General features: G+C 40.0%; 1 protein-coding gene across 5 annotated transcripts in view; it reads right to left on the reverse strand.

The window, feature by feature from the left end:
* Positions 1-22,172: 22,172 nt before the first annotated feature.
* Positions 22,173-27,016, reverse strand: part of LOC145406203 (calcineurin subunit B type 2) — a 57,635-nt gene continuing 52,791 nt past the window's right edge. For all 5 annotated transcript variants that reach the window (XM_080277406.1, XM_080277405.1, XM_080277403.1 and 2 more), the window contains one exon: positions 22,173-27,005. In XM_080277406.1, the coding sequence (XP_080133532.1) occupies positions 26,835-27,005 (171 nt within the window). In that variant the 3' untranslated portion in view covers positions 22,173-26,834. The remainder of the gene's footprint in view (positions 27,006-27,016) is intronic.

The raw sequence follows: 27,016 nt of genomic DNA on the forward strand, positions 1-27,016 counted from the left end.
GTGCGCTAGGTCAGTAGACAGTATACATGAGTAGTACGAGTATTTAAAATATCCTGTTCCACATATGAGGTGCTTCATGGAGTAAGTCGGTGTGCCAAAATTAAAATAAAGAAAACGGAGGATATAATACAGAATGTTGCACACTTGGCACCCTCAAAGTTCAACCACGGAACACCTCAAATTATTTTAATGGGACTGCTCTGTTGCCATGGGTAGAAAAATTCATTGTCTAACCTCCATTTTTTTTTTTAGTTTCTTGAGTTTGGCACGAGCCACGGTTGCGGTGGCTTGTATGGTGAATGACTGGGGCCTAGATTAGCCTTGTTCTGGATTACAGTAACTTCACATGGGGCCCCTTCACCTGAAAGGGGGTAACATGGGATTGGATTCTTAATTTCAGTGTAAAAAGCTTTGTTTGCTTGTATGTGTCATCCCTGTTCTCCTGTGGTGACACTCCATGCTACGCAATCTTTAGAAGCATTCTTAATCCCTAGCCTTTGTACAAGCCACAGTTTGTACTAATCAGTACCACCAAGGCAGCCAACTCATCTGCTCTTCCGTAGGCTCGGTTACAATATTTACAAACTATTCAAGACACACCAAGGTTATGTGGAGTTGATTCTTACAGTTCCTATCTCTGAAATTTTTATGTATCCAAACATTAAGCACCATGCATATTGAAACATCCGACCAAAGAATCTGAAAATGGCTCTCCATGTATATACTGTATCCCTGTCAGTAATGAGTACTGCAATAATGTAATGGCTTCAGAGTGTCACTTCATATTTTGGCATACTATCCATTCCAGGATGACATGCTGCATACTGTATTCCTCATTTTAACAATTACTGTGCCCAGGTGTTTGGGCAGTTTTTGGTAAGGGAGTACCATCTTATTCAAAAATTCCAAAAGAAATGAGGTGTTGTGTTACCTGGTGTATTTTTTTATCAATATTGGATACACTTATTCACTCTCATCTTAAATGTCAGGACCAACTTGCCTAACCCCGTACTCCTACACTCCTCATGGGGCAACATAGGACTGGATGATGGATGGATGGATACACTTAAGTTGAGTGGGTGTTTATATATATATATATATATATATTTTTTTTTTTATATACAGATGAACAGAGGAAGGAAAAACAAACTAAAAACAAAGTATATACATTACAGTTAATGAATAATGTCATAGTAACAAAGATGTTCTGTCCTTCTTGACAAGTATGTATATGCAAAGTAATGTTCAGAGTGTACAGTAGGTCACGAGCATCAGTATGTAAAATAATGGAATACTGTATACACAGAGTCTCTGTCGAAGAGACTTTCCACAGTAGTTGGTGTTAAACCTCATAGTAAATGGTGAACAGGAATGTTGGTTTGTGTTCATTATCAGATATTTGTTTTCCCGTTAAGTCCAGGTCTTAAACAGATCATATACTCTACTCGCTTTTACTGATATTATGCCTGTAGCATTATAGAAAGTAAGATGATGATGATGATGATGATGCTAATGACTATTTATATGGTACAGAGAAACTGTATGTAAGATGTATTTTTTTCTTACGAAGTAGAGGAAGCTAAAAAATTTTGTGTACTGTATATTGCCCTTCAAACAATGCTGATCCTGTAACCTGCTGCTGCTCTGTAAAATTCATGAATAATGATGGTAGTCATTACAACACTCATGCATTACAAAATGTGGCGCTAACCAGTTCTTCATCATGTCAGGTGTGGTGCCCAAGCTTTCCAATTTGACTTCTATACTCTTTCATTTGACTGCTAGAAAACTGTGTTATATGGTAAGGTATCTTGTCTGTCATGTTGTAGCACATTCACAGAAAGTTTATATTTTTCTAACCAGTGATGATGAGTTTATAAATGTTAGTAAAGTGTATATAAATATGTATGTATATGTGACTTTTAGTAAGTCATGCATGAGATTCTTTCTTACATGGGCTCCCTATTGCTTGCACAAATATTAGACAAGAGTAACAAGGGTATCTTGGATTCAACATGTTTAGATGGCTGAAAATGTGTTTTTGATTTTCAGGTGGTATTAGTATTTGGAATACTGAAGGTAGCCATCCAGAGACTACTAAAGAGTATACATTTTCACAATGTATATTTGCAGTATTCTTAAGCATTTGATTTAGATATATAAAAAATAAACCCTTAAACAATGACTACTTTGACCTAAGTTAAGCACATAAGGTGGGTGTGTATGATATAAAAATAGGAATTGCAGAATTTGATTAACAAATGCAAGTGGAAGGTGACATGTTCTGATTCTGCCTAAGTCCAGTACAATATATAACTTGTAGTTTTAGGCAAGACATATAGATACATATGCAAAAATCATATGCTGTACTGTAGAAAGCTTTTATTGCCTATTTTATCTCCACATTCATTTTAATTCTTCTTTGACCCCTTCAATCCAGTAATGCAATTTTTGTTTTACTCTTGCTCCTGTAAAATGATTTTGCTCAGTTTAGGGAGAGGTTTCAGGTTGTGAGGACAGTGTTAGTAGAGGCAGACCTTATGTGATATGGAAGGAAGGATTAGAACAGTGTATTGGCGAAAGAGGAGAAAGAGGGGTGTTTGAGAGAGTGAGTGGGATATGTGAGAATAAGGTAGCCTGGAAGCACTTCTTTCACAGCCATCCCCTGCCTAGGGATTTGTGGAAGGGAGCAAGACATTGGAGAAGATGATGATGATGATGGAGACTGTTTCTGACCCCATCACTGCAAATGGTCTGTCCAAAGCCTTATAAATCATCTAGAGATAACAAGAATAAATCAGCAAACCAGTTGACTGGATTGTAGGGGTTAAGAGACAGAAATGACAACTCAGGATGAAATGGTGAATGTCAATCAGATTAGCATACTCACTTAACTAAGGTAGTTAATTTGTGTAGCCATTTTGGCTACTTATGGTACAATTTTTTAAAATCTGTTTATAGTAACATGCATATGCAATATTGTTATCTTGACTGTAAAATTCAGCAACACTGTTGCACAGTGTTCAGTTTATTCCTTTTCTTTTCTTGCCATATTCATGAAAGCAAACCTGAATTATTTTGCTGTTTGAACTGTTAGAAATAATTTATTTGCAAACAAAGTATAGTCAATTCATTTGTTTGCAAAGTAATGAGTTATAAGTTAATATGCAGTGGGGATGAAGTGTACTTGTGAAGTGTACTATAGGAAACATTTTCATCAAAGTTCACATAGTGTGTTTAGTTAACTAATAAAGGGAGGTTAGGATCAGATGTCTATAATCTGATACATACTGTATATTCACTCCCACAGATATAACTATCAGAGCTGCAGTTATACATAAAGGTAAAATTGCCTACCATGTACAGTACTATCCACATCTGCAAGAGTTCAAGGTTTGCTGTTCTAGCTGTCATTGAAATGAATGGTGGTTGAGCCATATGAGTAAATATAGTCTCTTGACATGGAACTGAGATGTGACTACAGTATACCTCTATAATGTACATTGGAAATTGATTCCTATAATAAAGGCTGCACCCAGTTTAATACTGGAGAAATAAGGTTTACTGAGTGATGCTAGTTAAGGAATAGCATAAGGGCAGAACATAATATTAACCTCTTGAATCCAGTGACATAGTTTATTCTTGGCACCCCCAGGCATGAAATATTATATTCTGCCGGAGAGAGACTTTACAATGTAGGTGCGCAATATGCAGTTGGTCTCATTATTTTTCAGTGTGGGAGGCATCTCCTACATTGAATAAAATCATCTGGATAGCAAGAATAATATAAAAACTGTGTCACTGGACTGAAGTTGTTAAGAACTGATTATATAGTGAAGTTCCCAACTCTCAGAAGCAGTCTAATTACTTTTATTGCTACTTGCAGCAGAATGATGGTGGGATTAAAATGAATTTTATTTTGTTTTAGTGTATTTTGCTGTACTTAGCATTCAGTGTTACACTCTTAGATGTAATTGATATGTGACTGGATTTTGTTTTTTTTTTTTTTTTTTTTTTTTTAAGCCATACTGTTGAGTAGTTATTGAATGTTGTCAGCTCTTATTTGTTGATGGCGTGAGATATGAAAGGAATGGCAATGTATTCCATTATTTAATCTGTAGTGTAATGGTCCTGAGAGAGAGTTTCAAGTAATGGAGCCTTAAATCCAAATTATTGTTGCTGATGAATCAGGGCATAGCTGTTGGTGGAAAACAAACCTGTTTGTTGATATACCTGTAAGTCTTGTAAGAAAAAAATTAATGTTACCTGCATATTTTTCCATAACAGTAACTAGTATAGAATTAATAATATATGTTATACTGTAGAAGCATGGTCAGTTGTAACAGACAGATATAAAGTAGTGATTGAGATGGAGGGGAAGACTAAGGATGAGATGGAGGGATGGAGTGGAGAGGTATATGAGGGAGGGGACTTGAGTTGAAGGGAAGGCAGTCAGATGGCAGAGAACAGGGTGTTGTGGAGGTGATTTGTTTGTGGACATCCCTTACAGGATGAAAGTGTCGGGCAATATACACAGTGATAGATAGATAGATAGATAGATTATTAAACTATGTGCTTTACAGTGCACAGGCAAGTGAAAAAATTTAAGGTGTTATGAATGATCTGATATTATTTAACAACTGGAGTTATATACAGTACACAAATTGAGTTCCGTTAACCAGCAATACCATCCATTGTTGTTGGTGTCTGCCTTTTATAAAGATCCCACATTTAGTTTCCATTTAGCTGGACTGTGACAAGTACAGAATTCAAGTAAAGAAAGTAATCAAATGTTAGTCTTTATAGCCGTACAAGTCTCACTAAGTGGCCTGTTTTTTCCCTTACAGCTGCCTTGTGCCATGTTTATTAATTTCTGTGATATAACTTACGTTGTTGTGATATGTAATATAGTAATGTAATTTTCATGAGTATGGGCATTATAAGGGAAGTGCATTATAATTATTTTATTTATTTATTTTTTTATGGTCTTAGTTTTCTCTTAGTATATTGTAGTAGTAGCATTTTTTTTTTTCCTTTTTCTGCAGTAGAGGTTATCAGTTATTCTGTGCAGTGATCTCACTGAGAAGACTTATAACAGTGGTAATAACACAGTACAGTAAAACAGTGTCGTATTCTACAGGTAGGTGACACTGGAGGTGTCTGAACACCTTTTCCTTAGTAATTTATTCTGCACATTACACATTAATATCCATTTTGTAGGTTTATGATCCAGACTATGTTGATACTAAAAAGATGTAATTAAAATATACAAGATGTTAAAGTGTACTGCAATATACTTTTAACAACATACGTGAGAATGTTAAGGCGTAACATGCTAAATAAATTGCTAACTCATATGTGCGCTGGCCCTCCTATGTGTCCTTGAATACAATCCTTACTACCAAGAGAAACTCAGGGCAGTGTGTCTGTTGATGTGAGGTTGGTTTGCATAATGACCTTTGCACTACTTGCACTACTACCTACACTAGAGTACAGGCCTAACCATGTTGCATAAATGCATTTTGAAGCTTTCATTTAGCCATCATTAGCTCAGCATGGCTTTGGTTACATTGTACTCCCATTGAAATTAAGCTGTAAGCACTGTGAGAAAGCATTGCAGGTTGGTAAAAAACTTTGATAACTGCTTTACAATGAACTAAACTACAAAACAGAATACCGTATACAGTAATTAGCAAAATCAGAGTACTGTATCTTCTCACTTCTAGTATACTCTGAAACGTGATTTTTTTTTTTTTTTTTTTTTTTTAGGATTAATTTGGATGGTGTGTGTTTTCTCAGTATTGTTTGTACTGTATATGGAGTTTGTTTTATTAGTTTACGTATTTCATGCAGCACTGAATATCATTGTACAAAATTCTAATACTGATCCTTGAATATAACTAATTGCAGATGATGGCAGCAATGGATCTTTGCCCAGATACCAAGAGGCAAGCAAAATTTATTTTTTCAACATTCATGCAAACTGCTCTCATCAATCAATTCATGCACATGCCCAGCTCTTGTTCAGAATTTTAACTCACCAAAAGTTTGTGTTGTATGTGCTTAATTTATTAACATTTATCTTTTAAAATGTGTATCAGTCTGCAAAGCCTTGAATTTTTTTTTTTTTTTTTAATGCATTTTATTGTTTCAGAATAGTTTTGAAACCACTATAGTAGCTGTTTAAGAGTTTTAATGAGATTTTTGTATTTTTCTATGCAGATATTTTCAATTACAGCATTAGCCTGCCATAGTTGAATTTTCTATTACCCCAGATGTAAGTAGGGATGCTGTATTCTGATGTATAAGAGAGTACTTTGCAACATTCATTCTGTGTTACGTTTAATAGTAAATACAGTATTATGTGTCATTATGTAAGAGGGTAGGTATTATTTGCTGACTGTAAGACCTAGCCATAAGTTTTGTTACCAAAGTATGTTGCTGTACTTGCCTGTGTTCCTGAGCCTTGTCTCACAATAAATACAGTTGCTTTACAGTGACATGCTGTATCTCCCCTTGGCACCAAGTGTCTTCCTGTTTTAATCTATTTTTGGTGCTGCTTGACGAGTTTATTCTGGTTAAAAAAAAGGCCTCTTGTATTTAAACAGTAAACTTAGACTGCATCCAATGCTTCCTTTTCAAAAAGTCTGTGCTGAGCTGAATGTAATCATCATGTGATAGTTCAAGGAAAATGACATTCCCAGATTTGTTGGTTTAAAGCTGGATTTTAAGTGTTCATAAGGAAAACCCAGTAGAGAATCATATATATATATATATATATATATATTACATCTTGCACTTGAACTGCTATAGAAAAACATGTAGCAATGAATACATACAGAATTGGACACATATTGTTGTTGTTGATCAACCCCAGTCTGTCTGGCAGAGCAGACCCAGGCAAGCAAGCAGCTGCCCCTGTAGGGTTGTTCCATGCAGTGAATCGATGTCCCTTTGTGGCTGGCAGCACCTCAACCACAGTGAGGCACAGGGAATAGTGTAGAGGTTTGATTCCTGGATGGACACCTCATTTACATCTCCACCCAGTTAACAGGGGCACCATAGCAAGCTCTGCTTCACCCCTAATTTGGCAATATGGGCTACCACCTGATGTAAATGGTTTCCTGGTGCACAGGAAAACATTGAGTTGATCACTCAGTGTAGAGCCACCTGAAGGAAAAGAAGATTATAGTAAAAGCGACTATGAAATGAGTAGGAAGAGAGGAAGGCAGACAAAGTTAGAATGAGAAAGGGGAAGGAAGTAGACGGCACTACATCAAGTGAGTGGATGATGGGCACCTCCACCTACCACCTAATTGATATACAGTATTTAAGGGAAGAAAATAGAGGAATGCTACCCAACGAAAGCGAAGTGAGAATGAGATGTCAAGAGTACAATATCAGATACTTTATGGTGTAGTTTGTGGAAAAATTTGATTAAGGGAAGAAATGAAAGCTAAGTGATGATAAACACGACTGGATATGATGGTCTGCAGGGAAGGAATATGGACGGGAGCCCGTGCTGGGGAGGCATAGGACATACTGATTTGATATGAGTAGGGAGATTGTTTCTTTTTGTTGCCCTGTAAGTACCCTGAGAGTATGTGAGTGAAATACAAGTAAAGGCTCTTGGTGATTCTCAGTGTAATGTGATGGTAAAAAAGGACGAACTGGGGAGCATTATAAACACCAGTACATTGCGAGAAAAGAGCGAATGTGAAGAGGAAGTGTAAGGTGGCACAGGGAAGGAAGGTGACATGCATTATAATGGCCTTGATACTACACAAAAGTTCTGAGTTTCGAGACTTCAACAGATTTACATGAAGGTGCTTTAATGTGCACATCAACAAATGGGTATGAAACTGGTATAGAGTAAGTCAGAGTAGTGGAATGTGACTCATGATGAATGTACAGCACATGGAGTACGTTGAGTCCACTATCCCATTTTCAGAGAGTCGGGAAGTAGCTGAGTGTTTGAAAAGGACATGTGTGAGTTAGAGTATGGAAAGTGTTCCACACCCAAACTCACTGTTTTCATTGTTTCAGTTACCATAACCATACCTTGTGATTCGTAAACCAAAGAAAACGAATATGGGTAACTATAATATAATAAAAAACAGTATTGGCCTTAACAAACGCAGAAAACTGACTTATACACAAATAATCATGTATGTTTTACTAGTAGTTCGACGATAAATCATAGCAAGAACGTCATGATAACAACATGGTAGCCATATTATCACTATTATAGCCATAATTGCTGAAAAACGAGGACTATCAACCCATATGCCGATTCCCGCCAGCGCCGACCAATCAGGAAGTAGTTGTGACGTCACGACCAATCAGCGAGTAGCACTACTTTTGAGTAAGGAAGGATCTTATGTTGTGCTGTTGACGACTGAGAAAAAGCGGGCACGGAATTGTGAAACGCTCGCTCGGAGACGGACGATGCCGTCCGTAAAAATAATAAAAATTGTCGTTTTTGCCGATTTTTCTTTCAACCTAGAAGACTTTATTAGCTTTATTTTATACTAGTTAAGTATTCTTTTTATTCCTAATTGCATTAAACGAATAATAAGGGCTTTGGGGGTAAAATGAAAACAATCATGCTGAAAGAAGAGTTTTTATTTCCTTCAACGTCTTTTTCCATTTCCTTGCTTACCTACCCATCTCTCTGCACCCCTACCCATCATAGCATCCCTATCCATCTCCTATCATCCCTATCCATCTCCTATCATCCCTATCCATCTCCTATCCATCTCTCAGCATCCCTGCATCCCTACCCATCTTCAACCATCCTTATGAATCTCCCAGCATCCTTTTACCCATCTCATAGCATCCATTTCCATCTCCCAGCATCCCTATCAATTTTCAAGCATCCTCATCCATCTCCCGGCATCCCCACCAATTTCCTAGCATCCCTACCCATCTTCCGGCATCCCTAATCATCCTCTAGCATCCCTACCTATCTGCCAGCATCCCTATCCATCTGCCAGCACTTACCCATCTCCCGGCATCCCCACCCATCTAGCTTCCTTACCCATCCATCTCCCAGCATCCTTACCCATCTTCCAGCATCCTTACCCATCTCCCGGCATCCTTACCCATCTCCCGGCGTCCCTACCCATCTCTACACCCACCAGATCCCGGAAAGAATAAATCTACACCTTCATGGGTCATCTTAGAGAGAATCAGTCATCAATGAGCTGGGAAACACCAAGCCTTTCTCAGCTCAAGAATATCAGCTAGTGAAAGGGAAGTGTCCTGTAGAAGTTGAAACAGAGGAGAACTCCCAACTCCCAGCATTCTTGTTTATCTACCAGCATCCCGTCCCATCTTTATTCTTCTGTACCCATCTCCCACCAACCCTGCAGATCTACCAGCATCCCTACCCAACTCCCAGCATCCCTATCGATCTACCAGCATTCCAACCCACGTCTCAGCATCCCTACCCATCACTCAGCATCCCTACTTATCACCCAACACCTCTTTCGATCACCCAACATCCCCACCAAACTCACAGTATCCCCATAAATCCATCAGCATCATTTTCCTTATCCCTGCTTCCCTACCCATCTCCCAGCATATTACCCATATTCCAGCATCCTACCTCTCTCACATGATCCCTAACCATTTCCCAGCATCCTAACCCATCATCTCCCAGCATCCCAACTCGTCTCCCAGCTCCCAACTCGTCTGCAAGCATCCCAACCCGTCTCCCAGCATCCCAACCCATCTCCCAGAATCCCTACCTATCTCTCAGCATCTTTATCCATCTCCTAGGCCCTAGCATCTCTATCGCCTGGCCTACAGTACATACGCGACCCTTTATTGCTAGTACTGCTACCACCAGGACCACTACTCCAACTACTAGTGTCACATCTACTACTGCTGCACTACTACTGCTGCTGCTGCTACTGCTGCTGCTGCTACTGCTGCTGCTGTTACTGCTACTACTACTATTACTACTACTATTACTGCTGCTGCTGCATAATATCATTATTATCACCATTATTATTTTTATTCTTATTCTTATTATTATTACTATCATTTAACGATAAACGAGTCTCCAGTATAATTATTATATAAGACAATGAATGAATTTGTGTTTCATTTTGCACTTTATTATGCTCCTTTTATCTCATAGGACTGGATGAGCACACCGTATTTGTCTGAGGTTGTTTTTTTGCTTACCCTTACTCTGGGAAACGAACTGGGATGCGGGAAAGAGGTAGGGTGCTGGGAGTGTGGTAAGGGATGTTGCAAGAGAGAGAGGATTCTGGGTGCGTAGTTTAGATGTTACGAGGAAGATGGGGATGCAAGGAGGGGAGTGGGGATGCTGGAAGAGGGTTAAAGATGCTGCAAGAAGGGGTAGTGAGGGTGGGAGACGAATAAGGAGGCTGGCCAAGATTGGCCATGGGATGGGGGATGCAAGAAGAGGGCAGGGATGCTCGGAAAGGTATAAAGATGCTAGGAAAGAGGATGATCCGAAAGGAATGGGGATCTTGGGAGAGGGGTAGGGATGCTGGGAGATGGGTAGGGATGTTTGGAGATGAGTAGGGATGCTGGGAGATGGGTAAGGATGACTGAAGGTGGGTAGGGATGTTGGGAGATGGATAGGGACGCTGGGAGATGGGTAGGGATGCTGGGAGATGGATAGGGATGCTAGAAGATGGATAGGGATACTGGATGATGGGCAGGAATGCTGGGAGATGGATAAGGTTGCTTGGAGATGGGTAAGGATGCTTGGAGATGGGTAGGGATGCTGGAAGATGGGTAGGGATCTTAGGAGTTGGGTAGGGAAGCAAGGGGATGGAAAGGGATGCTGAAAGATTGGTAAGGATGCTGTGAGGGCCATTTTCTTAAAGGTGTCGTTGTCTTTCAGCAAGACATTTTCGTCCTAGCAACCCTGATTATTCATTTATCACTATTAAGAATAAACAACATACTTAACTGGAATAGTATAAAATTAATAAAGTCTTCTGGGTTGATAGAATAGCCGGAAAAACGACAGTTTTTAGCAAATAATTTTCTCAAGCATCGGACGGGGACGGACGGTCTCCCTGGGAGACGGAGCATTTCACGATTCCATGCGCGTTTTGTCTCAATCTTTAATAGGAAAACATAAAACCCTTCCTTAATCAAAAGTAGTGCTCCTCGCTGATTGGTCGTGCTGTCACACCTGGTTGCTGATTGGTCGGCTTTGGCGGGAAATCAGAATGCGAGTTGATAGTCCTCGTTTTTCAGTGATAATGGCCATAATAGTAATAATATGACTACAACATTGTTATCAGAACGTTCTTGCTATGATTTGTCGTTGAACCATCAGTAAAACATTCATGATTATCGGTGTACAAATAATAATTCTGCCTTTGTTTAATCCAGGACTGTCTTCATTATGTTTTAGTTACCCATAACCATGCTTTGTGATTTGTAAACCAAAGAAAATGAATATGGGTAACTATAATATAATAAAAAACAGTCCTGGCCTCAACAAACGCAGAAAACTGACTTATAAATAAATGATCATGTATGTTTTACAGGTGACTCGACGACAAATCATAGCAAGAACGTCATGATAACAACATGGTAGCCATATTATCACTATTATAGCCATAATTACTGAAAAACGAGGACTATCAACCCATATGCCGATTCCCGCCAGCGCCGACCAATCAGGAAGCAGTTGTGACGTCACGACCAATCAGCGAGTAGCACTACTTTTGAGTAAGGAAGGGTCTTATGTTGTGCTGTTGACAACCGAGAAAAAGCGGGCACGGAATTGTGACGTGTTCCATCTCCGCCGATTGATGCCTGCCATCCATAAAAAATAACTAAAATTGTCGTTTTCCGGTTATTCTTTCGACCCAGAAGACTTTATTAGCTTATGTTATCTGGGCTAAGTATACTTTTTATTCCTAATCGCTATCAGGGTTGCTATTTGGCAGTAGGATGAAAAAGAAGACGACGACTGTAATATCCCCACTAATCTTTCAGCATCTTTTTCCAACCCCTTGCTTCCCTACCCATCTCCCTGCATTCCTACCCATCTCTCGGCATCCCTATCCATCTCCCAGCATCCCTTCTATCCATTTCTCATCATCCCTACCCATCTTCAACCATCTTTATCAATTTCCCAGCATCCCTACCCATCTCCCAGCATCTCTACCCATCTCCCAGCATCCTTATCCATCTTCAAGCATTTTCATATATCTCCCGGCATCCCCATCCATCTCTTAGCATCCCTACCCATCTCCCAGCATCCCTACCCATCTTCTAGCATCCCTACATATCTCCCAGCATCCCTACCCATCTCCTAGCATCCTTACCCATCTCCTAGCATCGTTACCCATCTTCCACCATCCCTTTCCATCTCCCAGCATCCCCACCAAACTCACAGCATCCCCACAAATCCATCAGCATCCTTTACCATATATCCCTGTTTCCCTACCCATCTCCAAGCATCTTTACCCATCTTCCAGCATCCTACCTCTCTCCCAGGATCCCTAGCCATCTCCCAGCATCGCAACCCATCATCTCCCAGCATCCCAACCCATCATCTCCCAGCATCCCATCATCTCCCAGCATCTCAACTCGTCTCCCAACATCCCAACTCGTCTCCCAGCATCCCAACTCATCTCCAAGCATCCCAATTCATCTTCCAGCATCCCAACCCATCTTCCAGCATCCCTACCCATCTCCCAGAATCCCTACTTATCTCTCAGCATCTTTATCCACCTCCTAGGCCCTAGTATCTCTGTCTCCTGGCCTACATATGGGACCCTTTATTGCTAGTACTGCTACCACCAGCACCACTACTCCAACTACTAGTGTTACTTATACTACTGCTACGCTACTATTACTATTACTAATGCTGCTACTGCTACCAATACTACTACTATTATTACCACTATTACTGCTACTACTACTACTACTACTGCTGCTGTTACTGCTACAACTATTACAACTACTAGTACTAATACTACTACTATTACTACTGCACATTTTTTTTTATTATTATTATTATTATTATTATTATTATTATTATTATTGGAGATAAACGAGTCTCCAGTAGTTATATGACCATGCATAATTTTGTATTGTATTTTAATTGTACTTTATTGTACTTCTTTTATCTCACAGGACTGGATGAGCACACTGTATTATCTGAGGTTGTTGCTGTTTTGCATACCCTTACTCCGGGAAATGAACTGGGATACTGGGAAACGAACTGGGATGCTGGGAAAGAGGTAGGGTGCTGGGAGTATGATAAGGGATTTTGCGAGAGGGAGAAGGATTCTGGGAGGGTGGTCGAGATCATGAGGTGCTACGAGGAAGATGGGGATGCAAGGAGGGGAGTGGGGATGCTGGAAGAGGGTTAAAGATGCTGCAAGAAGGGTAGTGAGGGTGGGAGAAGAATGAGCAGGCTAGCCAAGGTTGGCCATGGGATGGGGATGCTAGAAGAGGGAAGGGATACTTGGAAAGGAATAAAGATGCTGGGAGAGGGGATGATGCAATAGGAATGGGGATCTTGGAAGAGGGGTAGGGATGCTGAGAGAGGGAATGGAATGGGGATGCTGGGAGATTTTTGTTTTTCAGTCGAGGAAAGACCTGCTAAATTAAAGAAGCTAATGTAAGATTTACTAAGATTTTCAATAAGAAAATTCGAAGACTTGAGACGTTCTACATTCAGGGTTGGTCACAAATTGCCTCCATGTCACCCTGTCCTCCTCTCCCATATATCTCTCAATCTCATCCTCAGTATCCCCTTCCCATTCCTTCCTTTACCTCACTCATGTACACTAATTCTCCATTCTCTTCACATGGCCAAACCAGCTCAGGGTACTTCTAATGCTTTCTTACACTTCCACAGCAGCACCACAGGGTTCCTTCACGTCCTCATTTATCTGTGTGTCTGTCCGAGTAATTCCACATGCTCCTTTCAGATAACTCATTTCCACTGCCCATAATCTTGACCTGTCATTTAAGGAAGGTCCAAGCTTCATATCCATGCATTTCAGTGAGGATCACAATACTGTCATGCATCGACTTATTTCGTGCTCTTTGATCACTTCCCTATTCCGTATCATTGCTCTCACTGAACCTGCAGTTTTTCTTCCCTACTGTGTCCTTTCATGCACTTCATCCTTTTAACTTCCATTGTTGCTCATCGCGTTACCTAGTATCTTAAGGCAACTACATTCTCCACTTCCTGTCCATCCTGCCTAACTATGGATTCAGTGACATCTTTTCTCTCAAGATCATTATTTTACACGTATCAGTAGCTACATTCACATGACTTCGTATCATACTTCCAAGCTAACTCACTAAGCCTTGCAACTCCCATTCATCTTAATACATTATCATCAGAAAACAACAGTACAAGTAATTTCCAAACCCTATCTTCCCACTACAGACATTCCCACTGCCCTGCCTAGTATCTTGGTGGTAGGTGGTAGCAACTATCATCCACCCCCTTGTTGTAGTGGTATCTACTTCTCCCCTCACCTATATCATTCTTTTTCTGTATCTGGCCTCCTCTCTTCCTAGTTCTCCGATCCTTTCTGCCACTCTTATTACTCCTTTCCACCTCAGGTGGCTCTGCACTGACAAGCCTGATGCTTTCATGTAATCCAGGTAACCATTTAACCAAACTATGGGGTGTTACGGAGCCAGTTATGGTGCCCCTGTTAAGTGGGTTGAGAGGCATGAATGTGGCATCCAGCCAGAATTCAATCCTCCACACTCTTCCCCACACCTCGCTGTGATGAGGTGCTATCCGACATCAGTTCATGGCACAGGATGGCCCTCCTGGGGCAACTGCTTGCCTGAGGTTGATGGATCTACTCAGCTAAACAGACTGGGGTTACTCAACAGCAACCTAGTATCTAATGTACTTAGTGTTTCTTTTGTAACACTACCCAGTAGGTTAAATTCTTAAGGAAAGGCAAAACAACAAAGTTCCAATTACAGTATAGCATTTAATGAAAACCTCTCTGATTGAACAAATACATCAAGAAGAATGTAAATATGGCCCAAATTATAGCCATTGTGTTGTATTGGGGCAGGAGTAGTGGGTATCATCCTTTGGGCAAAAGGAGGCAAAGGAATGGGGAGGAAGGGGTTACTCAAATAAACACAGACACTTTAACATTTAACGTTTTCACCCCGTTGTGAGTCTGAGAAGGAATGGGACAGGTGGATAACTAGTCATAAAGTTAGCCTCAACAGCAAGATAGTGCCCTTCTTTATTCCTGGTTCCTCCAGACAATTTTACTCAGCTCAGAGGGGACCTCTGTGGCAAATGGGTTAATGATGGCTTAAGGTAACCCCTCTCAATTCTATGTCATATTTTTCCATCTTACTCTTACTATTTGGACGATTTTATTCAACTAAAGAATGACCTCTCACTCTGGATGGGGTTAATTAAGACTATATCTGACCCTTTAGTTTGAAAAGATTATCCTAAGTTGACTATAATCTGGAAATATCAAGAATATGATAGAAAAGATGCTATTTAGTAAAGGGAGTAAAAGAGAATAAAACAGACCTTTAAATAAGAATGAATCAATGATGAGTACATCTAACCCCTCCAGCTGGAAGAGCCTCTTCTTAAGTGCAACAAAATCATCTGGTGGGAGCAATAGTGGTAAAAGCCAACACCATGCTGCAGAGGTTTTTCAAGTTGGGTTGAGGGGTGTGCTGATTAGAAATAACAATATTCTTAAGACTTGTTGCATCTGGAAAATATATATGTTCCACTGTAGCAATAAGGTTCAAAACTAAATTCTGCATTGGATTAGCTAACTGTCTGATCTATGCATTACTCTTGTCATACAGTCTGATCTGTAGTACTGTATGCATTTGTCTTGTCATTACCCTTCACCAGTGTTCAGAATAGATTTTTAAACTTTCTGCTGCATCACCTCTTAAACCTGAAGGGACAATATTTTTATTTTTGCTACTACTAGATGATTTTATTCAACTCTGGAAAGACCTCTTGTACTGAACTGGTGTAACGAGCCTATTCAACAATGTACTGTACTGTATTTATTATCATTATTCTTGCTATCTCCAAATACCTTACGAGGAGATTTTTCACTCTGGAGGGGGTTACATATAGCATGTCCTAAATTTTCTCTCTTCAGGGGGCTCTCCTAAACTGAAGAAACTCCTCTGGTAGCAGAAGGAATAAAGCAGAATTCATACCCTTAAGCTGAAGAGGTTAATCTCAACAAATAAATACAACCTTGTGACCTGTTTATTAATTCCTTTTAAAACTCCTTCAGACCAGGCATGTCTTTGTAGTCTTCCCACCTTCACATGATCCAGCTTCTGCTTTTCAAACTGGGTTATATAGAGCAATAGTACATGCCATATACTGTAATATGATAGACCTTTCCTGGGATAATTAAAATCATATGGTAGCAGCAAGAACAAAGTAGAATGGACATCACCGGGATTCAGGGATAGATTTTGATCCTTGGTTATATATAATTATTTTTCTTTAATAATATTTTGCCCTAGGCATACAGATTGCACTGCAATACAGGATTCAGTTTTAGTTCTTTGGTGCTGTATAATTACTTTATATATATATATATATATATATATATATATATAGATAGATAGATAGATAGATAGATAGATAGATAGACAGATAGACAGATAGAGAGATAGATAGATATAGATAGATAGATATAAAATATTTTGCCCTAAAAGAACACAATGTACACTGGTAATTCTACCATGTTACAATCTGTTGGCAGATTCACTAACAACTTTCCAAACAATACCCTCTTATAACTCAGATTATCATTACCAAGATTTAACTCCTTGAATCTGGATAAAGTCCATCTGGTTCACTCTTGCTGCTGCCAGATGATTTTATTCGAATTATGAATATGAAGGGGCTTGTTGAGGCTATATCTGACCTCTCAAAAATATAATAATAATAATAATAATAATAATAATAATAATAATAAAATCACATGCTGAATAAAAGTGTCAGATTAAGGCAAGAATAGCATCAGAAAAACATCCCCACACTCTGAGGGATAATCTAGCAGAACAGGGTTATAAGAGGCAGACCAAAAAAGACCTGGGACAAGGTCACGGAGTGTGACTGCAAGGATACGGGACTGAATAGGGAGGCTGCAGGAGATCAAGAAGTGTCAAACCACCATTAAGTGACCATGGCCGATACATGCAGATATGATGGAGCCTTTATAAATTATACAAACAAATTATATGAAGAGGAGACATGGAAAGACTCAGCATTCTTTTCTCACTGCCCTTCTTGTAAATCAAACCCTGTGAGGAAAACTACTGTGTTAAATGAGATTTGCTTTTGCAGGAGGATGAGGGAGGGAGTGCAGGATCTTGCCATGTCTCCTGTCTTCATATGTGGTGGTAATATGTAACCAGGCTGCTCAAATTCCTGGTTATACAATGTGCTTTAGCTACTTCCCTATCCCGCAAAAGGAGGATGGTGAACTGCAAGGGAAGATCAGCTTATGCCTGCAGTCCACTGGGTTCATGTTTCAGATAAACCTGTGGCTAAAACGACTACTACCTGTGTTACTACTCCCTCTCCAGCACCCATAAATGAGTTTTGAGGAAAAAAAATCATTCATCTGAGTTACAGGATGAGAAACAATCGTATAACTAAGTTACAAGATGTGAAACACTTCTAGATCTGAGTTACAAGATGGGAAATGATAGTATGTTTTGTGAATCTGCCCTGTGATTTCTCCACTGGTGACATACAGGCATCTCTTTGATAAATTTTGTACTTACATTCAAAATAAAAGTCTGGAGAACAATAAAACAAATAAGCTCGTAATGAAAGTCTAGTACGGTACGGTAGGATAAGACTTACAAACTCTATGAGGGCGGGAAAACAATACTCAGTGCCTGTTTCACAATGTCTAGGTTCCAAAACAAGCTTAACCCCTTCAATGTGAGAATGGCTTTCTTGCTCTTCTCTTGCTATCATTCTTTCACCTTAAACTGGCTCTAATTTTTGTATTTTTGTAGCTTATTTCACTTAACTCACAGCAGAATATGGCAATGCTGTGGATCTGCAGCACTTCCATGGTACTTCTTTGTGACCAGATTAATATTTCAGTGCTCATCTTTTGTAACGGATCATTAAAGATGTCGTGACAGATAATTCTGGGCCAAGTTAGGGTGAAATGGGTATACAGCACTTCCAGTCAATGTTATTCTGCACAAGAAGATATCTTTCGTACTGACGGGATTAAAGAAGACTACAATATGCCTACCCTCTACATTTCAGTTTCTCCTAAGCTGAATGAAATAATCTCGAGAAAGCATGAACAAAAACCGAAGAGATGCCGATGTGGTGCAGTGCCTAACCCTTTCATTACAAGGACGGTTTTCATTCCTGCTATCTCCAGGCGAGTTTATTCAGCTTGAGATTAAACTTCTGGATATACAGTAGTGTCCATTAACCCCTTACTATGGCACTATCTCCTATAACTGATTTTTCTTTTTTTATTCTTGCTACTTCCAACACAGTCTATTCAGTTTTAGGGGATACTGTACTATTCAAATTGGAGGGGTTAGATAGACTTTAGTAGTCTCAGTAATAACAATAACAACAGCACTAATAAAAATAATAATAATACAATGATACGTCTCCCTAAAACTGGGTACAGTACAATCCTGCCTTTTGCATAATTATAATAATTAAAAAAAGAAAAAAGCCATCCTCACACTGAGTGGATTAAATACAGTGGCTTACAAATTCTAGGCCCAAAAATAAATTCAAAATGCAAGTTTACAAAATGCTAGGCTTCTCAACTGTCTTTAAAAACAGTATCATAGCTCACAAAAATGCATAAAAGTTCAGAAAATGCAGATCCCGCAATGAGGTTCATTTTATACCATAGTATTTTCCTTTCCCTTTCTTCTCTCTCTCTCTCTCTCTCTCTCTTTTTTTTTTTTACAATACCATAGAATACAGTCAGTGAGTGTTATATGTCAATATCCTTTTTTGCTGGTAAGTCCTTGGAAAATAATATAAAAAAGACTGGGTGTATCACTTTTTAGGACAAGAAGAAGTAGAAAAGAAATGTTTTTTGTCCTTTCGTAGCTTATTTCATATAACTCAGTGGCAAAGAAAGATTATGCTATGGCTCTAAGTCCTTTCCACAGCATTTCTTTATGAGTAGTACTATACTCTGATGTTAACTTGTTGTAGTTCAGCATTCAAGAGGGAGAGATGTTATTTTTAGGCCATGATAAAAACGGTCTAGCAAAGGAACTTTAAAACATAAACCCTCTCGGGAACAATGACGCAAATTGTGTCATATCAGCGTTGGGCTGAAGAGTAACCGATGTCGCAATCTATGTCATTTTGGACAAAAATATTCACCAAAAATTGAGTTTTAGCAGGAAGTGTGCCAAACTTGGGTGGGTTACAGGGGAGGGTGTACATAATTCACATACATGTACATAATTTACATATATGTTAGTTACAAGTTCAACAATAATAAATGAACAAATCATACATTTTAGGCAATTTTTAAAGTTTTTGGCGATTTACTCAAAAACTATTATTTTTACCGAAATTTCAAAATCATCAGGAGAAAGCTTGTGAAATTCTGCATCTAGACGTGTGCTTTGCTCTTGCATAATGCAGGCAAAATTTTGTGCTAGGATTCTGGGAAGTTATTTGAAACTATTTTTACTCGAACAAGTTTATTCTCGAAATGGGACTTAGTGTGTACTGACGCCTTGCCTCATGGCTTCCTCAGAATACAATTGCTGAATATACACCATATTTCCTGTATATATAGCAGAATGCAGTGGGTGTATGAGGGGGGGTAGAGGTATTGGTAGTGGGTAGACTGGGTAAGGAATGTGAAGTCCTAGGAGGTACTGGATTACAGATCACATCACAAAGCCGAAGAGAAAGAAACGAAACAAGGGACAGGTGAAGTAGGAGGTCCTTTGGGAGAGGGAAGGAATGTTCGGTAAGGAATGAGATCATGGGGGAAGGGACTGCCAATTCCAGTGTGTGTGTGTGTGTGTGTGTGTGTGTGTGTGTGTGTGTGTGTGTGTGTGTGTGTGTGTGTGTGTGTGTGTGTGTGTGTGTGTGTGTGTGTGTGTGGTGTGGTGTGGTGTGGTGTGGTGTGGTGTGTGTGTGTGTGTGTGTGTGTGTGTGTGTGTGTGTGTGTGTGTGTGTGTGTGTGTGTGTGCATGCCAAGAAACAATTTCCTGAAATTGGCTGAAATGAGCATAAACCATAATTACTTTACTGACACCTTCTACAAGCAAAGTTTTGGAATGGCTAAAGGGTCACCACCAAGTGCTGTGTTAGCTAACCTCTTCATGGAATCATTCAACTCTGGGCCCTACAAGCGGTTCATCCCAAACACCGTCACGTGGCTGCAGTATGTCGATGACAAGTTGGTCATTGCACCCAGACATTTCGACATAAACAATCTTCGGGACAGACTTAATGAAGTGGAACCGTCAATTTAATGTTCCCTTGAAGAAAAAGCTGACAGTTGCTGGCCTTTCCTGGGTACCCTGCTCTATAGGACCGAAAATAACATGTACTGACAATAAATTGGCATTTAGAGTGCATAGGAATGCCACAAAAAGGAATTGCCCTGTTCAATATTATTCCAGCCATACGTTAGGATAAAGAAAAGTGTAAGTGTATTAACAGGGTTCTACCTCATAGCTTTGAGGATTTAGAGTGAAGATCATTTGAAAGAGGAATTCCAGTACATAGATAACACATTTTCTAAACTCAGGCATCCAAAATATATATTATCCAGTGCCAGAAAACATGGCAGGGCTATCCGAGAACGGGCAATGGCTGAGAAATCCAGTGATGTGACACGCATAATCCTGCCCAATTACAATACGAGCAACAACATTGCGTGGTTTTTAAGAAATTCAGGAACTGAGGTAGTTTTTGAGACAGACAGTGGGTGATCTGGTCAGACAAAAGGTACGAACCAGCAACACAGCTGAGAGAGATGTTTACGCCATTCTGTGTGCAGTATGTGATAAGATCAACACAGGACAAGATTTGAAAAAGAGAATAAAAGAACACAAATATGCAATGAGCCGGCACAACACTAACAATGCATCGGCAGCTCACAGATTTAATACAGGTCACGTAATGAAATGGGTAAATGTAAAAATTTTGTACAAGGAAGCAGACTTAAAAAGATCAAGCATCTTGAAGCAGCTTTTACAGCATGTTCCAATACCACTAAACAGAACAGCGGATCTTATCTCCTATCGAATTCTGTGGCCATATACTGTATACTGTCAATAGGAAATATTCCTCCCCCTCCCCCTAAACTCAAAACATCATCCCTCCTTCCTTCCCGTCCATCCCCATCCTCTCTCTCTTCACCCAGCTTCTTACCCACCTATACAACACTTGTGTGAGCATGTACACGCACACGTGTGCACACACACACACACACACACACACACACACACACACACACACACATACACACACACACACACTGGGATCAGCAGTCCCTTTCCCCATGACCTCACTTTCCTTATCCAACATTCCTTCCCTCTCCCAAAGAACTTCCCACTTCACCTGTCACTTGTTTCGTTTCTTTCTCTTCGGCTTTGTGATGTGATCTGTAATCCTTTACCTCCTGGGACCTCACCTTCCTTACCCAACCTACCCCTCTACCAATGCCTCTTCCCCCCACCCCTCATACCCCCACTGCCTTCTGCTATATATACAGGAAATACGGTGTATATTCAACAATTGTATTCTGAGGAAGCCACGAGGCAAAATGTCAATACACACTAAGTCCCACATTGGTGTTTCTTTCTCCAATATATCTATGAACAGTGAATCAAGTTTGTTCTCACTTTATTTCTGTAATTTTACTCATCAGTTTTGTGTGTTTCTATCAGCTTACCTTATAGTATAACCACCAGTGAAGATGATGGTAGACAATTTATATCAATATAATCAATTTCCGGGGGCAAATTTGGCTAAGGAATTGTGCACACTCAGATCATAGCTGGGTTCTCCGCCCTGTTCATGTCCCAAAAATTTATGGAAACCTTACGGTTCCCGAGATGGTTAAAGGTAGGTGGCTCATTTCCATTAGATGATATAAATGGGCTACATTAAATTAATCAAGGAACCTGACCAATTAGCTTTATAGTTAGCACATAAATTTACAAGGCAATTTTTCTACAATTTATCATGGACTCCAGATTGACTGACTGATTATTTAAGAAAGAGCATGGCAGCATAACAACAGACGTCAATAGCAAAAATCATTGTCAGTAAAGTGACTTCAAACAAGAACTTACTAAAATGTTTCTATTGAACTTTAACATTTCTACAGTTGACCCTAAGCTCCAATCTGACTCAAACTCTTGTGGGAATCTGTAGCTCCTGAACACAACTGGGACTGTATGTATGTATATTTTTTAAACAACCATGTACAGCATATGCATATTTATATATATATATATATTTATATTTATATATATATTATGTCAAAGGGGAGAGAGGAATCAATAATAATAAAAAACGGTAATAGCCAATTCCTTATTACCTCCTTGGAGATGTGGGGATCAAAGGCTGGGTTACCGAATAATAATGACAAATCGTCCTTAATATGTATATACAGAGATGCCGAAATGGCCTATGCTTGGCTGTGATACAAAAAGACTGAAAAGAATTATCAGTAGGGGGGCGCTCCATAGACATCACGGCCCTCGGGATGTAATCTACAGAAGCACTTCCTCACCACCTCTCCTTGGATGAAGATGGAGACCTGCGTAGCTTCCATACTGTTCGGAAATATGTGACGTGGTGGTAAACAGACAGTGGTGTGCCTTACTGTTCCATCAGAAGCATCGGTGCTTGGGGTTAGGCTACTCTGCCTGATAACTATGGCAAATGACCAGATGTTGGCCCTAATGGCATCATGTGAGCAATATACCCCAACCGACCTTTATGTGTGAACCTATTTTTGGCCACATCAGGATGGAACACTTAAGCTCACTAGACCACAAGGCATCCCTAACAAGACTGGTATCTGCCACCATGTCAGTTATTTCCTCAGGTCATGGGAAGCCTGTGGAGAGATGGCGGTGATTATCCCTCCATAGTAAGCCTCCTCCCACGCACTTATCGGCTGCGCACATACACACTCGCACACACACATGTAGATCTGAACTTTAGTAACAAGTCAAGTGATTCAACAATAACAAGGTGAAGGCGGTTAAGAGATGAGGGGAGGGGATGTTTTGGGAATGGGAATGGGAATGGAAAACTGGTTAAGAATGAGGAGTATGACAGGGAATGAAGATACAAATGAGGTCTGGGGGGAATGGATATGGGGTCTAATACGTAAGGGAATGGAAATACCAAATGTGATGAAGATGAGGGGCATGGCAGGAAATGGAGAGGAACCTAGGGAGAGTGGATGGTTAAGGAAATGAGCAACAAAGAAGAATGACACTGGGAAGGAAAGCAAAAACCTGCAAAAGAATTATGGAGGCTAAATGCATCAGGTGTTAAGAATATATCAAGGAAAGAAAGTCTAGAATATAAAAACCAGTTATAAGGAGCACAGCAAGGGAAGGAAGGAAATACAGTACAAGATAAATTATAAAGATAATGTATTGAAAAAATTCAAAAGAAAAAAAATTAAGAAATGGTGATATGAGAAAGAGGTACAACAAAAAGGGTACATAACTAAAAAAGAATTGGAAGAGAAAAAGAAGAAATATGGGGAAATACAGAAGAGCAACAAGTGCACCCCAGAAAAACATGAGACAGAAGAGGACTGGGTGAAAAAGATGACAGGGTATAAAGGAAAGGATAGAATATGATGGCACAGGGAGAGGAGAGATGTGGGAACTGGGAGAAAAGAGGACTGAGAGGATGCATGAATGAGAGGGGGATGGGAAGGGGAGAGGAAACGGAAAGAGGTAAGGGATACTCGACAGAAGAGGGAGGGTATAGGACATATGATGAAAGGGGAATTGGCAGGAAAGGGGAAGGGGCTAAGGGTAAGGAGATGGCTTTTGTTGGTGTAATAATGGACAGTGATATACGAACAAGAGTGAAGACTTCAGTCGTCTCCCACCACCACCTTCATCTGCAAATAAACACTCCCCAGAGCCTACATACTTACCTACCTACCTACCTAACTAATTACATGCCTACTTACCTAGCCTCTTTAGAACTTCATTTTATCTGGCTTACTGGTATGGTAGCAAACAATGTGTTTAAGTACATAATGTATGACTGTATTTGTCTGTGTGTATGGGTGTGGCTGTTTAAACAGTATGCAAAGTACTTATTAAAAAACAGCATAATTCAAATAGCAATCACTGGAAAAAACTTACATTCACACCAGAAAGTGTCTGAGGGAGGGAGGGAGGAAGGGAAGAGAAGTGTATATGGCAGGATAGGGATAAAGAGGAGAGGAAAAGAGCAGAGAGGAGGAGGGGAGGAAAGGAAAGGGTTCTGTGAGCACCAATTAAAACAAAACCTGAGAGCCACACACTTGCGTATACTGTATGCAGCTCATCAACACATGAATTATGAGCATTTTTATATCTCTTCAGTGAGATGTTGGTATATTATGACATTTATGAGGTAGGGCTTCAACAAAAAAAAAAATAATAATAATAAAAAAAATAATAATAATAATCGGGGGGAGAAGTCTGCATCGGTTACAAGAACAAACACATAAAACGTAAAGCAACTACCATAGTCTGTGATGATGGGAACATATAAGCAGATGATACCAAGTTGAACATCTGCATTACTACACTATAGGATTATCAGATACGGTTGCGAAATTTTTGCTCGTTTACATATCTGAAATACATTCATTAAATAACCAGACACAGGGCAAAATCTGTGGGCTGCGTGTATATTACAGGTACTCCACTTATTATTAACTGATAAGCACCATACTGTGTCCAGTATCAATATTCACCCCTTGGATGTGGCATGTCAGTTCTGAGGCATTTCCAGTAGCCTGTGGTGTGCCTTTCAGAACTGTGCTTACTCTTTTCAAACGTTCTCCTTTATCTTACGATGAAGTGTATATACAATTCACAAGTGGCCACAAATGGAGTGACACAAGCTTTGTCTCACATGGTGACAGCCAAAACCAACCCAAAACAAGGTGCTTAACATCCACTACTATGCCTGAACAAGGGCACTTAAGAAGTTCAAGATATCTTGAAGTGAATCCGGTCAAATTTCCAAAACTTCCCACACCACTGACCCACTATCTGGCCAGCATACTGTATTCCTGGGGGTTAAGGTGGTGGGTGTGTGTAAGGTCAGAACCAATTTTATTTTTCTATGGCTATTTTTTTAATGTGATTCCCCAAACATTTATTATTTATGATGCCTGATGCAGGGGTTCCTGGACTGTTGATTGTTTTCAGATTCAATCATGGCTGATCCAAACATCATAGTAAAGAGGTTAAACTCCACTGAGAAATACTGTGACAACTGCTCACATAACCAGCATATAACAAAACACATACAGGCTTTAAATAAGGTTAAATTACTGTAAATTTCTTGAATATAATGTTATATAAGTGAATCCATGAGTGGTTATCACCCGACGTTGCATAGAAACTACAGCCCTTCACGTACAAGGTAGAGGGGGGGGGAAAGGGGAGAAAGAGGGGGTAAGGGGGGTCCTGGATCAGACATTCCACAGCCTCCCTCGCCACCCCATGTACACACTAACAAGTACACATGCACATATCGGCCCTACATACTAAGAAGTACATGTGCACACATACACATCTACCCTTCCTCACGCAGAGTACAAAACACACCCTACACCAGAGTATCAAAAAGGGGAGATGAACAATCCCCACAGATGAACTGTCCTTTAAAAGTGATGCGGTGAAAAATCATAACTACCATCTTCCGCACATTTGCTCAGAAAAAAATACAAAATGATATAGGGAGCCTCCTTTGGCAAGCTCTGACAATGAGCCATCACCACTACCATCATCATCATTATGATCACTTCATGCACAAGCACACAGACACACATAAGTTACGTTGCACCTCAGGCCGACAGACAGACACCAGCGGCACCAGGACAGATAGAGTAAGAGACCAGAAGTGACACACATGCCAGCCACAGGGTCAGGCACACACATGGGGATATTAGTACAAATATGGACATAACTACAGGCTGTCCTCAGTGTTAATAATATGCTCTAAAATTCTAAAATATAAACTTTTTTTTCACAAACCTGGTACTGTAAACTGAATTAAATTAACAAATCAGGATTACAAGCACTAATGAAACTTTAGTATTCTGTAGGAAGTTTTTCTGTAATTTACTGGAGGATAATTAGCATGAATGGATGTCCATATGGGAAATTACAATGAGGTCTTATTGTCTAATATCCCTGGTGTGTGTCAGACGAAGTGGCACCAGGGGAAATGCAAGATTTGTCAGACATAACTCTCTCTTCAACTGTGAGCACCAGAACAGACCAAGCAGAGACGTCTAACTCTATACATCCTATACCTGCACAAAGTGGGTCAAGTCAACCCTTTTACAGCCTTGACCTGCCCATCACTGACATCTCAAGGAGTAATGTCAAGCCCTACAAGCCTTGACCTGTCCACTAACGACATACAGTGAATGTGGCCAAGCCAGTCCAGCCTTAACTTTCCCACGAATGGCACACACGACATACAGAGACGCAGACGCACCACCTATCAGCCCCAGAGACAGATGAAGGAAGGTGAGATGACAATGCAGCGGTGACGATGATACAGACACAAGGCCGCTCTATACGTCAACGACCATCTTCTTGTGGACATCAGTGTTGCCCACAACCGAGCAGAACTCGTCAAAGCTGATCTTGCCATCCTCATCCTTGTCAGCAAAGAGGATGGTCTTGTCAACAATCTGTTGCAGTTGTGTGTCTTTCAGGTTGTTGCCCACCATCATCTTCAGTACCTGTGGGAGTT

This window comes from Coenobita brevimanus, chromosome 69 (assembly GCF_032717465.1).
Source record: "Coenobita brevimanus isolate Jiangsu-jjx chromosome 69, ASM3271746v2, whole genome shotgun sequence".
Lineage (NCBI taxonomy): Eukaryota > Metazoa > Arthropoda > Malacostraca > Decapoda > Coenobitidae > Coenobita > Coenobita brevimanus.